The sequence below is a fragment of the Centruroides sculpturatus genome, unplaced genomic scaffold (genome assembly GCF_000671375.1).
Source record: "Centruroides sculpturatus isolate CEXI.00-Female unplaced genomic scaffold, Cexi_2.0 scaffold605, whole genome shotgun sequence".
NCBI lineage: Eukaryota > Metazoa > Arthropoda > Arachnida > Scorpiones > Buthidae > Centruroides > Centruroides sculpturatus.
This window is the reverse complement of record NW_019384828.1, coordinates 191,935-207,994: the sequence shown is the minus strand read 5'-3', so window position 1 is coordinate 207,994 and position 16,060 is coordinate 191,935. Positions and strand designations below refer to the sequence as shown.

Below are 16,060 nucleotides of genomic sequence, written 5' to 3'. Positions count from 1 at the left end.
ATTAAGCAGTATTTTAATACAGTTTAATCCAGTAGCTACTCAACACAATATTATTTCAGAATTGCAACATTTTAAATCGTCATGGAATATTTTAAAGGAAAATGTCAATGAAACTTTTATAAAATTAAACGAAAATGAACATTCTACTGATGATCAAGTAGAAACTAATAAAGATGCGATTTTATCCTCTTACTGCATTGCTTGCAAAAATTGCTCTATTTGTTGTTATAATATATTATTCAGATATAACATGTTAAGTGGCGCTTATTCTATACTTGGTCAAGCATACAAATATCTGCTATCTATGTCTGTAACACAAGTGTCCGGTGAACAAAGCTTTTCTATGTTAAAATTAATTAAAAGCAGGCTAAGATACTTATAAGTATCTCGCAAGAAAATCTAGAAGCCTTCGTGTTAATGTCAGTGGAGAAGGATTTTTTAAACGAAATACATCCTGATGATGTCATTAATATTATTGCTCAAAAAAGCAAACTTCTAAATAAGAAATTAATATTGTACATGTAGAATATGAAGTTGTGCTTATTGTATTTTTTGTCAATGTTGTATTTTGAATATATTTAAATAGAAATAGAAAAAAAATACATTTTTTTTTATTTGTGGGCTGGTAATAAATTTTCCAAACAAAAATTTTAAGAGCCAGTCCGCCCCTGCTCGGGGCAGTTTCCCAGGACCTTGCCATAGAGGGGCAGTTCATCCCAGATAGAACATGCTATAAGGCCAACCCATCGGGACGTCCAGCCTCCAGCTTAAAGCCCATATAGACATCCCCTCCAGTAAGGCACAACCCACACAGAATCTTACCACTCGGGTTCTGTAAAAATTAACCCATCCAGTGACAAAGTGAGCAGGTCTAACAGATCTGACGATTAGAGGGCCTGGACCCTCGTCCGTATTCTCACAAGTACGACTCCTATTATTACCTCACCTCTTCCACCTTTATTCACCAAAATTTAATATCATCAATTCCCCTAATAAAGAAACCTACCTGCAAAATTTCAGAAATTGTTGACTAAAGATACGGGAGTTATTAAGCTTCAAAGAGAGCGGAAAGACTCCTAAAAATCTTGATAGGAAATATTATGTAAATCTATCACGTTACGTCTGCACTGTAATGCGCAAAGAACGAATTCTACCGCGAGAAGTTATCCGGAAACACGTCAGAGATGGGTGAGTGAGTCGTCGCGTGAGAAAATGACACCCAGAATTGTCACATAACACGCGTACGCGTATACCAAAAACAAGCTTAAACAGTGACGTCTTCGAACGGCTCACACTCGGTAAGTATACCCTACAATTTTTTGTTTATAGCATGGATCATCCCTAAAAAATTCCACGTGTTTTGGAAATGTTCGAGTCAAATTAGAATGGTTTTATGGGAGAAAACCTTTCAAGCAGCTGTACCACCAAACTGCATAAGTACCCATTTGTATACTAAATCATATGCGGTCACGGTGTGCAAAGGTAATATTTGAAGCATGTAAAATATACTTTTTTATAACTAGTAATTTATGACGGTTTTTTTTTTTTTTTTTAGTAGCGTCACTACCGTCAGTTCGACGCCATGTTGGAGAGAACAGTGAGCTTTCTCCTTCGTGTCTAGTTATAAAATAATATGTCGTATTCTATTTTCACTGTGATTGCGAGAAATTGTTTGAAACGTAGCTAACGTTCTCTTAATGCAGACAAACGGAAATATTATCCTCGACGTACATTGTAAATAGTTGTTTTTCGTTTCCAACATGGCGTTGGAATGACGGTGAGTTGTTTGATTCGGATAATAAAAATATATTTGAAATAGTTACATAAAAGTTGAAAATTTGCGATGGCAGCGTAACTGCTAACATATGAACGAAAAGGAAGGACAATTGGTTCAATCGGTAGAGAAACCAGGCATGCAGTTACAGTAGTCAATCAAAGAGGTAGGTAACGTAGTGGGGTAAATATGGTTCCTTTATTTGAACACGGGTTACTTTTCCATACTTGAACCGAAATTCACCAAACTCTGTGAACTTATGAAGCAACTGTCTGGCTTTATATTAAAAAAAACAACACCCGAAAATGTCAAAATACATTTTTGTTATTAATCGTCAAAGAGAGGAATTTAGATCATTTAGTTCATTATTAAGATTTCCTTTTCATTTAAAGCATCCATTGATTTATTTCAGCCTTACAGAGGTGCATTTCGTATTTCTGAAATGCAATGCAGGTGTTTTGTAAAAGTTCTCAAAAAGAATGTATTCCTTCCCGATAGAGAAGAAATGGAAAAAGAAACAAAAGAAATGATTTCAGATATCGATCGTCGTTATTATAATTCAAAACGTCATAACACTCAGGTGGATTGCACCGAATACATGGATGATTTAACAACGAAAACCAAATTTTCTGCTATTATTATGGGGTCTTCTAATGGATCCGAGTCTTTCATATCAGTAAAGATTACAGGAATTCATTCCTGACCACAAGCCAGGAAAGTTATTTTAGAGCATAAAGAAAGATCCACTAAACCGTCGAAAAATAAGATCCAATGAACTTATATAACTTTTATTTTATTAATATATTACCATTATAATAATGTAAGAACAATAGCATATCCAGATTGCTTTAAAAATAAATCTCTATATTATACTTTTACAGATTAAAGATTCTACAAGGTATGTTGTTTTAACAATAATAACAAATAACACAAGGTACAATTTTTAAATTGCAATTGAAAGTAAATTGATTATATATAAAGTATCTTTAAGTATAAACCAATTTAAAATACAGTATCTTGAATTATGTTATTAAAAAATATACGTTTATAATAGAAAATTTTAAAATGCACTGATAAATTCTTCTTTCTATTTTTCATTATCACATAAAAAGTATAATTTTTTAAGTAGGGTGGAAAGAATGTGAGGAACTTGTATCTTTTCATTACTCGATTCGAACTTTAAACTTATCTTCTTATTGACAACTGTTAACATACTTAACAGATCCATCTTATGTGCATTTTCTCTCAATACTGCAGTAAGTAATTCAAAAAAATAGGTTCCTGATGGTTCACGAAATGATACCAATCCTAAAATTTTAAAAATACTATAAATTAAAATCATACATAATTACAAAATTTTCTTCCAAATTAAACTTTCATAAAAATAATTTTTTAATCAACCGTTAGTCATCATAAATATTTCAAAAAATTAATAAAAAAAAAACACATTAAAAATGTTTATGTTGCTTTTACTGGAGACATGGCTGCCTTTCTAAAGCCTTTGTGGTGCATTATTCATGGTGCATTATTCTGTTCGTGTGTAAATATACACGAAAAGACGTGACAAATGCATATTTGAAACAATCATTTACAAATAGAAATAAACATAAAGTCATCATTAAAGTTGGGAAGTTGAGGTATTCCCCATTTTAATTAATCCTGTCCCTTTCCTCGCGGGAGAGGGAAGGGGAATTTCAAAAAATCTTTTGTTAGTGTGCGTTCTCGTGACGTAGCCTACCCTAACTGTGTACCAAATTTCAAGTTTCAACTCTTAACGGTGGTGAAATACTCGTATACACGCGTGCCACCTATCGTAGGATAAACGTACTACTCCAGAAACCTTCGCGGAAGTGTATTAAACAACTTACCAAAGTTTCATGGCAATCGGATAAATGGTGCAATAATGCTTGAAGGGCAGACCTACATATATTCATTTTTATGTATACAGATTTAGGTTAAGATTGGTTAGATATTAAAGTTTTGGAATCTTATTTAAATCTTTTATATTTCAACCTTTTTTCTCAATAAATTATCAAAAAACATTACAATTAAAATCTATAGTGCATATATATATATATATATACTGTATATAGTATATGTGTGTATGCGTGTGCATGCATGTATAAAATATTACGTTTTATATAAAATATTTTTATACATAAGAAAAACAATACATTCAATATTTAACATACCCGGTATTGAAGACAATACAAACAAAAAATCATAATAAGGATAGATTGTGTATAAACTTCCACTATGAGGTCTATCCATACGTACGCCAGCATCTATACGTATGCCTTGAAATTCCTGGAAATATTATAAGGTTATGTTTATAAGTTTAAAACACTAAATAAAATATATCATATTAAGTGTTCATTTTAAAATATTTTTGGGAGTTTTTGTTAAGGATAAGAAAAAGTAATTAAAAAAATTGATAGTTAAGCCTGTATATACATTATTAACATGGGATGCCTTCGAAATTCCCGAGAACTTTAAATCAGGAAAACCAAGGAGTCGATGAGAATTATATACATTTAATTATAAAAATGTATATGTTACCGCTAAAGCTCGAAATCCGTTAATCTGCAGATTACCTAGCTAATATGCAAATTAACAAGGGTAATCCGTTAAAGCTGCGAAAATTATTCCATTTCTCAAANATAATTTTTTTTTGTTTTTATATTTTTTAATATATTTATTTTGTTTGTAAAAGATAAAGAAATAATTTTTAACGATACAATAACCACGATTATTATTTTAAAAAGTTTACGTTAGGCTTAACATCGACGAAAATTCAACGCAAAGCGACACGCAATGGAGAAAAATTTCAACACGGGATATTTTTTCGTGCATAATCGGTTATCCGAAAATAAGTTATCCGAACAACCTCAGTCCTTAATTGGTTCGGATAAACGACGCTCTACTGTATTGAATATTTCCTTTTACATTGCTTGAACGTCGTAATCGTGAAATGAATAAATTAATCAGGAAATATCGCGTGTCGGCATTGAATATTTATAAATTTCTAATGGATAAACTTTTCATTATATAAATTGGATATTAAATATCGGTTTATATTATTTGAGATATTTTCTGGTATTGTTTTGATTTATATTCTATAACGTGCAAAATAATAAAAAAGTATTCAGTACGATTTTAATCTTTGGAAGTGAATTGGAGTGTGTTCGTGCTTACTTTAAAAGCTTTTAATACAAAATTGATTTACATTGCTTTCCACTTTCACCAGATCTATTTATATTTTCCTACGTGTACAATCTAATAGACTTTAAACACTTTAGTAAGGGTTTACGAAACTGTAATTGCAAGAATTGTTAAGTTCGATATCTGTTAGAAATTTCTTATATTATTTTCTCATTTAGCTTACTTAATTATAAATAAATGGGTTTCAAGTTTTTTCAGGTATTCTTGTTGTTAAGGCTGTTTCTTTTCTCTATTTGTAGCAATGGAAAGTAAAAATAATTAACGTAAATTTTATCCAGTATCATTACTTTAACTTTAAATTTCATACTAAAATTTTAGGTTTTTCTTTTTTTTTTCCTGGAACTGAGGAAAGTAAATTAGCAAAGAATTAAATTTTTTATTGACTTACTAACTGAAGATACTCTACTTACATTGTATTCAACTTCATTTATTATTCTTACACAAAAGTAAATATTGGATGATTTATATTATGTCGAAGCTTTTTATTATTACAATTTATTAGATAAATATTTTCATAAATTTTCGAACTTTTAAGTTTAAACTTTCATCACGTTGAAGAGCAGTCTTATGTAGAATAATTTCACTGTAGCCATTAACTATAATGTCTTTTTATTAGGATCTAAACAATTTTTTATTGTATATATAATTACTGTTATGTTGAGCAGTAAATATCAAAAATCTCTACTATCCCTCTGTGGCCCGCCTCCCCGTATAAATACTTTAAGATTGATAAAGAAATATTATACAATTAATCCTTAGATTTGCAAGTTACAAACTTGCGAGTACAACTTGAAAAACATTTACAAAATTTGTTTTGTAATTTGAACCCATCCTATGGAGATCATAATGATAGTGAATTATTAGATCGTGATTATTTTGATCCAAAAGCGTTAAAGTTTATTATACACTATTTAGGAGGTTACATTGTTTATTCTCTATTGCCATCACTTGGCAGCGTTGAATGAAAAATATATTGACAGCAAAGCCATGAGATGCTGAACCAGACAAGACGTTTACGTCCATCAAATCTCGAGGTAGTTTGTTATATCCGAGCCATAAGATTTGCCAATTGAAGTAATGGAAAACAAGCAACGTACGTGTACAGTTAACAGAACTAAACACGGATGTTTATTTTTCAATAATGGATATAATATGAAATCAGCGTTTTGTTATATTGATGATATAACAATGCGACAAAGCTGTTCACAAGTCATACTTGACCTGCAGATTTTTCAGTTATGTTACCTGTCGGTTACATTTTTTCATCAAGCTCTTGTAGTGATTGCAGTGCTTCTGGTAGTAACATTTGACTCTAGTCGGTTTTAGCAAATAGCGAAGAGAGGCACTCGAAAGACCAGATAATCTACCGACTCTGGTAGAAGACATTGTGACAACGTTATCAACTAGCAAGGCGCATGACGACACAAAGGTATTGGAGGAGTGTTTCTCCACAAGATTTGTGAAGAGAGCACTTTCAAATTTCACTTTCAATGTATCTTTTACTTAAGCTTGAAATATGTACATATTTCCGCGTAAAATTACACGAGCCATTTTGAATAAATTACTTATTTTACTGTGAACGTAGCATCACAACTAAGGTAACTTGATTGCAGCATGTAACTAAGAGCCTGCATAAATGTATAGTGAACAGCTTGTGTAAGAAAGAAATGGATTCTTCGTACTAATGTATAGATTATTTATTTTTTAAGTATTCAATGTATATATTCTTTCTATTATATTTCTGTCTATAAGACATTCTTTACATAAAAATCTTAATTCTCATAAAATTCTTCATAGGAGCAAAGAACAATTCATATGCGTGGAAAATTGTTGGTGTTCAGGTAAGACGACTTTTTCTTATAACTGATTTTAATGGTTTACGACGTAGTTTACACATTGCAGGTACCGGTTTAAATGAGATTGGACGAAACGGAAACAAAAATCATAGACGGATTTTACTTTCATGTGTTTAAAGCAATTCAAGACAAATTAAAATTTAGGTAAATCTAAAAGATATTAATTAAATGAATAAACACAGAGTATAATTAATTTCATTTATTTAGTTATTCTGTTGTGAAACCAATACCGAAATATTTTGGATATCAGACTGAAAACGGCTCGTGGACTGGATTAGTTGCAAAAATGGTAAATACGGTAGGCAAATTGAAATCATAGACATGTACATTTTTGAATGTCTGTATATATGGATTAAAGTACAAACATACTGAATACAGTTCTGTAATACAGTAATGTATAATGTATTATTACTACAGGTAATGTTAATGATTAACGTATTTTCATAGTGGTGACTCGTGGTACTGTAACAAAAAGGATTACGAGGAAACACATCTTTATATCGTCATTTCCAACATATGTACGCTGTGTACCCACGTATCTTGTATCCCTGTCAAATTGTCTTTAATATTTAAAAAGTGATCCTTGTTAGAGAGGTTGTTATACCCCGCAGCTGAACGAAATTGTTAACGTTAACGTTCAAAAGACTTCATATGACTTGTTTAAATAAAATAAAAATATTCTAAAAATGCTATAATAATTGCTTTTATATGATAATAGTGTTTATATTTTTGAAACAGATGAAAAAATTTACATGGGAAGTATGTTCTCGTAAATATCGCATTTATAGAAAAATAGCAGATGAACCTGGCGTTGCTCGGGCAAAAAGTAACGATAGTGAAGATTAAGATAATTACAGTCGACCCCCCCTATAAGACGGTAGATACGTTACATTATTTATAAATCGATTTGTTACGAGTCCTTGCAAATCACAGCCCGACACGTGTGAAGTTTACGGACTACGGCTGATTGAAAGGTTTTCTTCCATAAAATTAATCGATTCTAGACTAATCCGACTCAACATTTCCAAAATACGTATATTTTTTTGGGGAATAATCCGTATAAACTACGCTATAAAGAAAAAATTGTAGGATTACTTACCGAGTGTGCACCATTCGACATCGCCATTGCTCAAGCTTGTTTTCGTCGCGGAGCAGCACACCAAACCGCGGCCGATTTCTCATAACTTATTTTTCTGCGAAAACTTCGTTGAACTTTGGAGACATCATTAATATAAATAATTTTTATGGCCGTTGAACACGAAATGTTTCTTTCACAAGAAATGTATAAAATTACAGTACTGTATTAGACTTACGATACGTAATTTACATACTGTACAGACGATAGTAAACAACTTACTCGCCTAAACTCTCCGTAGCGTGGCGCTTGACGGTGGAAAGTAGTTCGGCTGCCTGATGACGTTTTACGTACTTATAAGAGTTTTTTTTTACCGTTTTTTACGGATACCGTCGCAATTTTTTCGCCGTCTTATAGGAATCGTAATTATATGAACCCGTCTTATAGGGGGTCTACTGTACATTATAGTCAATCTTACCCGTTTTCACAGAATGAAAGAATTAGGTCCCTGGTTTCCAGACTAATTAGAAAATTTTTACATGGGTCTAAAAATATATTCGATTTCCTGCAAAAACGAAAAAAACCGCATCTGCTCCTGTAACTCTTGCACGCTGCTTTCTCTTAACACTTCCATTCTTAATACTTCCATTCTTAATACTTCTATTGTTAAGAAATACACTTCTTTCATCCCCCGTGGTACCCTACTAAAACGCAGGCAAAAACGCAAAAAATCGCATCTAAAAATAGTACAATAGAAGCCGAGTTCTTCAGGGTATGCCTTAACTTCCAGCCCTTATATCTTCAACAGCATGCCCTTCAGGTATAAATGGGAACCTTCTACATGGGGGATAGAGGGCTACCACACTATATAACTCCCTTGATCGTACCGGGACTCGTTTTTGAGTTTTAGCGGCACGCACATTGTACACTTACCTTTATTATATAATATTGATATTGATTTTTTAATTTTGTTACAAAATTTTTTGTGCAATAAACAAATGAAGGGTATAATAAGGTTTGTTTCAGTTAGGCAAACACTAAAGAAAATTATTCTTAAAGAAGGAGGTTATAGAAATATTACAAAAATACCCAACTGAAAGCAGAAATCACAATGCCGGACTACAATTTTTAATCATATTTTTAATTTATTTCATTTAAAATATATGTTCTCCACCTTAAATTAGTAGTGTCTTGCCCCTGTACATTACACTTTTCCTTTAACAATAGAGTCGTCTATATAACACTTTTCGGGGGAGAATATTTGAATTGAAATAACGTAATTTCCGGTTTGTATCGGAAGTTCGTATATAGTTAATCGGTACTTCCTATGTCTAAAATTTCCACATCTGCTCTCGGATTTCATCTAACTAACTACGTTCTCGAGATTAAGAAAAGACAGTGGGAATTTATAGGTATACAATTTTTTTCAAATTGCAGAACAATTATTGTAAGATTCAAGTGTCTTTACAGTTATAAGTATTGAAGAGACCCGAACTTCGTTCTGTATAGTCTAAGACTGGAATAAAGGTAGAGGGCTGTCCGTAGACTTAGGCATAAGAGGAAGAAAGGCATGGAGTGGGGTAGAGAAGGGAGAGGGAGTGGGAGGAAGAAAGGGTTGAAGGTAGAAGTATAGTCTAAGACTATAGTCTTTTAATAATTCAATACTTTATTTCTAAATCGTAAACAATTTATTTTATTACGAAAAAAGATGCATAAACTTTACAAATTATGCGTTATATCATTTAGAAGCCATTCAAATGTCCACAGTCTCATTATTAGCATTCTTCACTTCTAGTCATTACCTTAAGATCATTATAAAATAGAAATTTACATTTATTTTCCAAACTTTTTAAAATATATAATCAATCATATTCTTACGTGTAACAGACTCAAAAAACTATACGTCTACGTTAAACCCTATATACAGTTTATTTTAATTCTGTTTTAACGATTATAAGCATACGTTTAAGCATTCACTCTTCTACGTCACCAAACCTGTTGTGACGTCACCTGGCAGGTATCCAGGCGGCCATGGTTTTCTTGATTTCCTAGGTCTTATATGGTTTGTAGTAAATACAGTTCACATTTAGTATATAAACCAATTACAACATTTCTGGAAATTACGTCAATGTTTATTAAATTCCAGATAAAATTACAGTACATTAACATACTACACAGCTCTATGGTAATTATCACCACAGCGCACTAACGACAGCGCCTGCCGCTGCACCTATCGTACCGTAGATAGCAGCACCGGCATAACCGAGTCCAGCTGCACCAATGCTTTGAGCAATTGCAAAAATACTGCCTGCAGGAACCGCAGCACCATACACGGCCGATTGAATTCCTGCAGCGACGGAACCAGCAGCTACACCCGCTCCTGTAAATCCCACAGCTGCAAAAATTGCAGGTACTACATAGGGTGCGATTAACGCACATCCAACCACGCAAGCAATACTAATGGGATCCATCGTATAATCTGTAAAACCATAAATTTTAAATATAAATATCATCTAATTACAATAAGAATTTCTTTTTTATTTAAGTATAGAAGGTGTTACGTCTTGTAAACACACACTACCGTCATTCCGACGCCATGTTTAAAATGAAAAACAATTGTTTATAACCTGCGTTGATGCTAATATTTCAGCTTTCCCGTATTAAAGAGAACGTAAGTTACGTTTAAAACACTCGCGTACAATCACAGTAAAAAATTAAAACGCGATTATTAATTTTATAACCACACATGAAGATATGGTGGCGAAAGAATGCTTACTATTCCAACATGGCGTCGATGTAAGGGTAGTGCGTACGGGTAAAAAAGCATACTAAATATACTCTGCACTTCATGCCCACATAAATAATAAAGCACACATATAAAAAAAGTCTTAAATAGAAGGCCAAATCTGTGCTTTACCAAATACAGTAAAATAAATTATATAACCGATGTCATATGAACAGAGATATGTCGGGTATATCGATATTATTAATCAATAATAAATAGCGATTTATTTAACTTAAAGAATATTAACCATTCATAAACGGTAAAGTACAATTACACTAGACAATACACTCACCAAAATAACGTATGTTAATGGTAGCAGAATTAGAAATCTCTTATTGTACTCTATTGCCAGCTCACGTGCAAATGTCTGTCTTTTAATTAATCTACGACGTATTTACAGGAGCAAACCAAAACTAAAACGGAAATCGTAACTTCCGGAAAAAAACACACCAACATTTAAAATTTTAGTGGCGCCATCTGTTATCATATTTTATTAATTTTTTAAAAATATTTAATTATTATAAAATTCCAAAGAACTTAATTTTAAGGGTAGGAATTGATTTTATAAAAAATTATAAATGGTAATAACGAGTAAAATCGTCATTATGTCCGACCCTAAAGGAGATACGTAATCTGAAGGTATTCTTAAATGGATTTATATAATTTTTTACCTCAAACTACTTAAATAAATAATTTAATTCAACTACAATTAGAATGGAAAATTTGATAAAAATTTAGAATAAAATTAATATAACCAAAAAAAGTTTATAAACTTCAACATACTGTAAAAACTGCTATGACACTTAACAGTTTAGCAAGATGTTTTGTTTTCTTCCTCCACATCCGGTATCTGAGAATTTTGCACACCACCCGTGCAAATGACACAACCTTTCTAAGAATTATCGTTGTTCAATAATCTGTAATTAAATCTAGAAGCCTTCGTGTTAATGTCAGTGGGGAAGGATTTTTTTAAACGAAATACATCCTGATGATGTCATTAATATTATTGCTCAAAAAAGCAAACTTCTAAATAAGAAATTAATATTGTACATGTAGAATATGAAGTTGTGCTTATTGTATTTTTTGTCAATGTTGTATTTTGAATATATTTAAATAGAAATAGAAAAAAAATACATTTTTTTTTATTTGTGGGCTGGTAATAAATTTTCCAAACAAAAATTTTAAGAGCCAGTCCGCCCCTGCTCGGGGCAGTTTCCCAGGACCTTGCCATAGAGGGGCAGTTCATCCCAGATAGAACATGCTATAAGGCCAACCCATCGGGACGTCCAGCCTCCAGCTTAAAGCCCATATAGACATCCCCTCCAGTAAGGCACAACCCACACAGAATCTTACCACTCGGGTTCTGTAAAAATTAACCCATCCAGTGACAAAGTGAGCAGGTCTAACAGATCTGACGATTAGAGGGCCTGGACCCTCGTCCGTATTCTCACAAGTACGACTCCTATTATTACCTCACCTCTTCCACCTTTATTCACCAAAATTTAATATCATCAATTCCCCTAATAAAGAAACCTACCTGCAAAATTTCAGAAATTGTTGACTAAAGATACGGGAGTTATTAAGCTTCAAAGAGAGCGGAAAGACTCCTAAAAATCTTGATAGGAAATATTATGTAAATCTATCACGTTACGTCTGCACTGTAATGCGCAAAGAACGAATTCTACCGCGAGAAGTTATCCGGAAACACGTCAGAGATGGGTGAGTGAGTCGTCGCGTGAGAAAATGACACCCAGAATTGTCACATAACACGCGTACGCGTATACCAAAAACAAGCTTAAACAGTGACGTCTTCGAACGGCTCACACTCGGTAAGTATACCCTACAATTTTTTGTTTATAGCATGGATCATCCCTAAAAAATTCCACGTGTTTTGGAAATGTTCGAGTCAAATTAGAATGGTTTTATGGGAGAAAACCTTTCAAGCAGCTGTACCACCAAACTGCATAAGTACCCATTTGTATACTAAATCATATGCGGTCACGGTGTGCAAAGGTAATATTTGAAGCATGTAAAATATACTTTTTTATAACTAGTAATTTATGACGGTCTTTTTTTTTTTTTTTAGTAGCGTCACTACCGTCAGTTCGACGCCATGTTGGAGAGAACAGTGAGCTTTCTCCTTCGTGTCTAGTTATAAAATAATATGTCGTATTCTATTTTCACTGTGATTGCGAGAAATTGTTTGAAACGTAGCTAACGTTCTCTTAATGCAGACAAACGGAAATATTATCCTCGACGTACATTGTAAATAGTTGTTTTTCGTTTCCAACATGGCGTTGGAATGACGGTGAGTTGTTTGATTCGGATAATAAAAATATATTTGAAATAGTTACATAAAAGTTGAAAATTTGCGATGGCAGCGTAACTGCTGACATATGAACGAAAAGGAAGGACAATTGGTTCAATCGGTAGAGAAACCAGGCATGCAGTTACAGTAGTCAATCAAAGAGGTAGGTAACGTAGTGGGGTAAATATGGTTCCTTTATTTGAACACGGGTTACTTTTCCATACTTGAACCGAAATTCACCAAACTCTGTGAACTTATGAAGCAACTGTCTGGCTTTATATTAAAAAAAACAACACCCGAAAATGTCAAAATACATTTTTGTTATTAATCGTCAAAGAGAGGAATTTAGATCATTTAGTTCATTATTAAGATTTCCTTTTCATTTAAAGCATCCATTGATTTATTTCAGCCTTACAGAGGTGCATTTCGTATTTCTGAAATGCAATGCAGGTGTTTTGTAAAAGTTCTCAAAAAGAATGTATTCCTTCCCGATAGAGAAGAAATGGAAAAAGAAACAAAAGAAATGATTTCAGATATCGATCGTCGTTATTATAATTCAAAACGTCATAACACTCAGGTGGATTGCACCGAATACATGGATGATTTAACAACGAAAACCAAATTTTCTGCTATTATTATGGGGTCTTCTAATGGATCCGAGTCTTTCATATCAGTAAAGATTACAGGAATTCATTCCTGACCACAAGCCAGGAAAGTTATTTTAGAGCATAAAGAAAGATCCACTAAACTGTCGAAAAATAAGATCCAATGAACTTATATAACTTTTATTTTATTAATATATTACCATTTCCTGTTACTTTCTTTCTTAAAGAAACAGACTATTAAATGGGTAACAGTATATGAAAATAGATCTCTCTCTCTATATATCTATGATTTATAAATAAACATTATCTCCAAGTAAAAAAAAAAACCTGTTGGTTCAAAAATGCAACCTTTACCTTGAAATTTAAGACTTTGAAAAATAATTTTTTGCTGTTGATTAAGCTTACTCATTACAACAATATCCATAATAAAATTCATTCACTTTTCCTTACTATAATGACAGTAAACAGCTAAAAATTATTAAATTCTTAAATTTCACAATAACATTTACAACGTTAAAACAATACATCTTTTTCTTGCAGATTCCTCTTACCAAACAAGCTGTCATGTTAGAAAATGTTTAAGTACTTTATTAATTTTATTTTATTGACCATTTATCAATAAAATAAAATTTATTAAAAAGTGTATCATTGATTTTGTGATGTACTGTTTTAAATTATTTATTGGCTTTGACAAATTTTGAAGATTATACTTACTTATACTATAAGCAAAATCCAAAAATCACTGATCTATTATAAATCTATTATTATAATATTTATGAATAATAATATTTGTCATTATTTAGAAATTCAGACATATATTATTGGTTGTGTTTTGACTGCAAAAAAAATACAGACTTTATAGTAAATTAAAATTAAAAAATAAATTACTTAAATTACCACTTCAGATATAACAGAATTTAAAAGCAGTTAATAGAATTATTATATAAATATACACTGGAACAAATGAATATTAAATTACAGTAGAGCATCGATTATCTGACTCAATTGGGGACTGGGGTTGGTCGGATAACTGAAAAAATGAATAACCAAAAAATATGAAAAAATACATTATTAGTATAGTATATTAGTATATCCCATGTAATTAGTATTAACCTACTTCGCATTGAATTTTCATCAATGTTAAGCCTAACAAAAATTTTTTAAAATAATAATCGTTGCTATTGTATCGTTAAAAATTACAAAATTAAGCGTCGTTTAAATACTGGCTCCCTTTCATGGTTGAGCCAGTGTTGCCAGCTAAAACATAAAAATACTATTAAAGTAGCCAAGACATAGCCAAATATTGTAGCGCCACATCACTAACGGACATTTGAATTTGCCGACTAGAACGTGGTCGGTTAACCGATGTGACGGTTGATCGGGGGTTGGATAATCGATGCTCTACTGTATATAATTTAAAATAATTCTATTTAGACAAATATATTTACCCTATTAACTCCTGCTTGTCTATTTTCAATTGAAAATGTTGAAACTTGATCACCCTCCTATATTTAAAACAATAGTATCTGTACATCTAATTTTTTATGTAATTATTAAAAAATGAAATAGTTAAACTATAAAAGAATAACATCATTTAGTGTGTCATTGTTTAATAAATTTACTAAAAACAAAATACTCAAAGTTAAAATCGGTATTCACCACATGTCAATTCTAAATTAACCTCTTAAACTTGAATAATGATTAAACTTGCCAATCTCACTAATTCTCATATTATAGAATAGTTTATAGTTAATTGGATTCATCTTAAAACAGAATACCTACCCTCAGTTTTTTAAAATAATTTCTGACTTCTTAAATGTTTGATACTGGTCAAAACTACAATGTTGTTGCCAAAGATTTTAAATGTAATGAAATATATATTTTTTTTATTTGTGTTAAAATTTCATCCCAGTTTTAAATATGTCTATTTTCAATATATATTTTTTTTTAATTTTTAGTTTTAATTTAATTAAAACTTTAATTAGTAATAACTAAAGAAAACTATATAATACAACCAACTCAAAAACTGAATAATAATATAGAAACATCAATACAAGGTCTGTTCAAAAAATATGCAGACTGACATCATAAAACAAAATGTACTTTATGTAGAAGTTACATGTCTGGGTCCCCTTCAAAGTACTCTCCTTCCCAACACACACACTTATCCCAACGGTGTTTCCACTTGTTGAAACAGTCCTGGTATGCTTCTTTTGTAATGTCTTTCAGAGCCTTCATCGCATTGTTACAACTAGACTTGAAATCTAAAATTTTCGAGAGTTGTTTTAATGAAGTCACGTAATTTGAAATGGACTCACCATTATGTTGTACTCTGGACAAAAATTTATGCTGTTCTGTTAGGATATTTCATTTTGGTGTTAGGTGATTTTGTAGCAACTTCATTAATTCAGCAAAGGTTCACCTAAAGGGTATTT

General features: G+C 31.7%; 1 protein-coding gene and 1 long non-coding RNA gene across 2 annotated transcripts in view; both read right to left on the bottom strand.

Annotated features, from left to right (window-relative positions):
* Window positions 1–2,782: 2,782 nt before the first annotated feature.
* LOC111630059 (caspase-3-like) overlaps window positions 2,783–16,060 on the bottom strand; it is a 19,300-nt gene continuing 6,022 nt past the window's right edge. Inside the window, exons 5-6 of the mRNA XM_023374078.1 lie at window positions 3,967–4,081; window positions 2,783–3,082 (exon numbers count right to left, since the gene is read on the bottom strand). Of these exons, the coding sequence (XP_023229846.1) occupies window positions 2,862–3,082; window positions 3,967–4,081 (336 nt within the window). The 3' untranslated portion in view covers window positions 2,783–2,861. The remainder of the gene's footprint in view (window positions 3,083–3,966; window positions 4,082–16,060) is intronic.
* Window positions 9,405–11,214, bottom strand: LOC111630066. Its single transcript, XR_002757445.1, has 2 exons — window positions 11,005–11,214; window positions 9,405–10,406 (listed from the first exon to the last, which is right to left on the bottom strand). It is a non-coding gene; the product is annotated as an uncharacterized LOC111630066 (long non-coding RNA).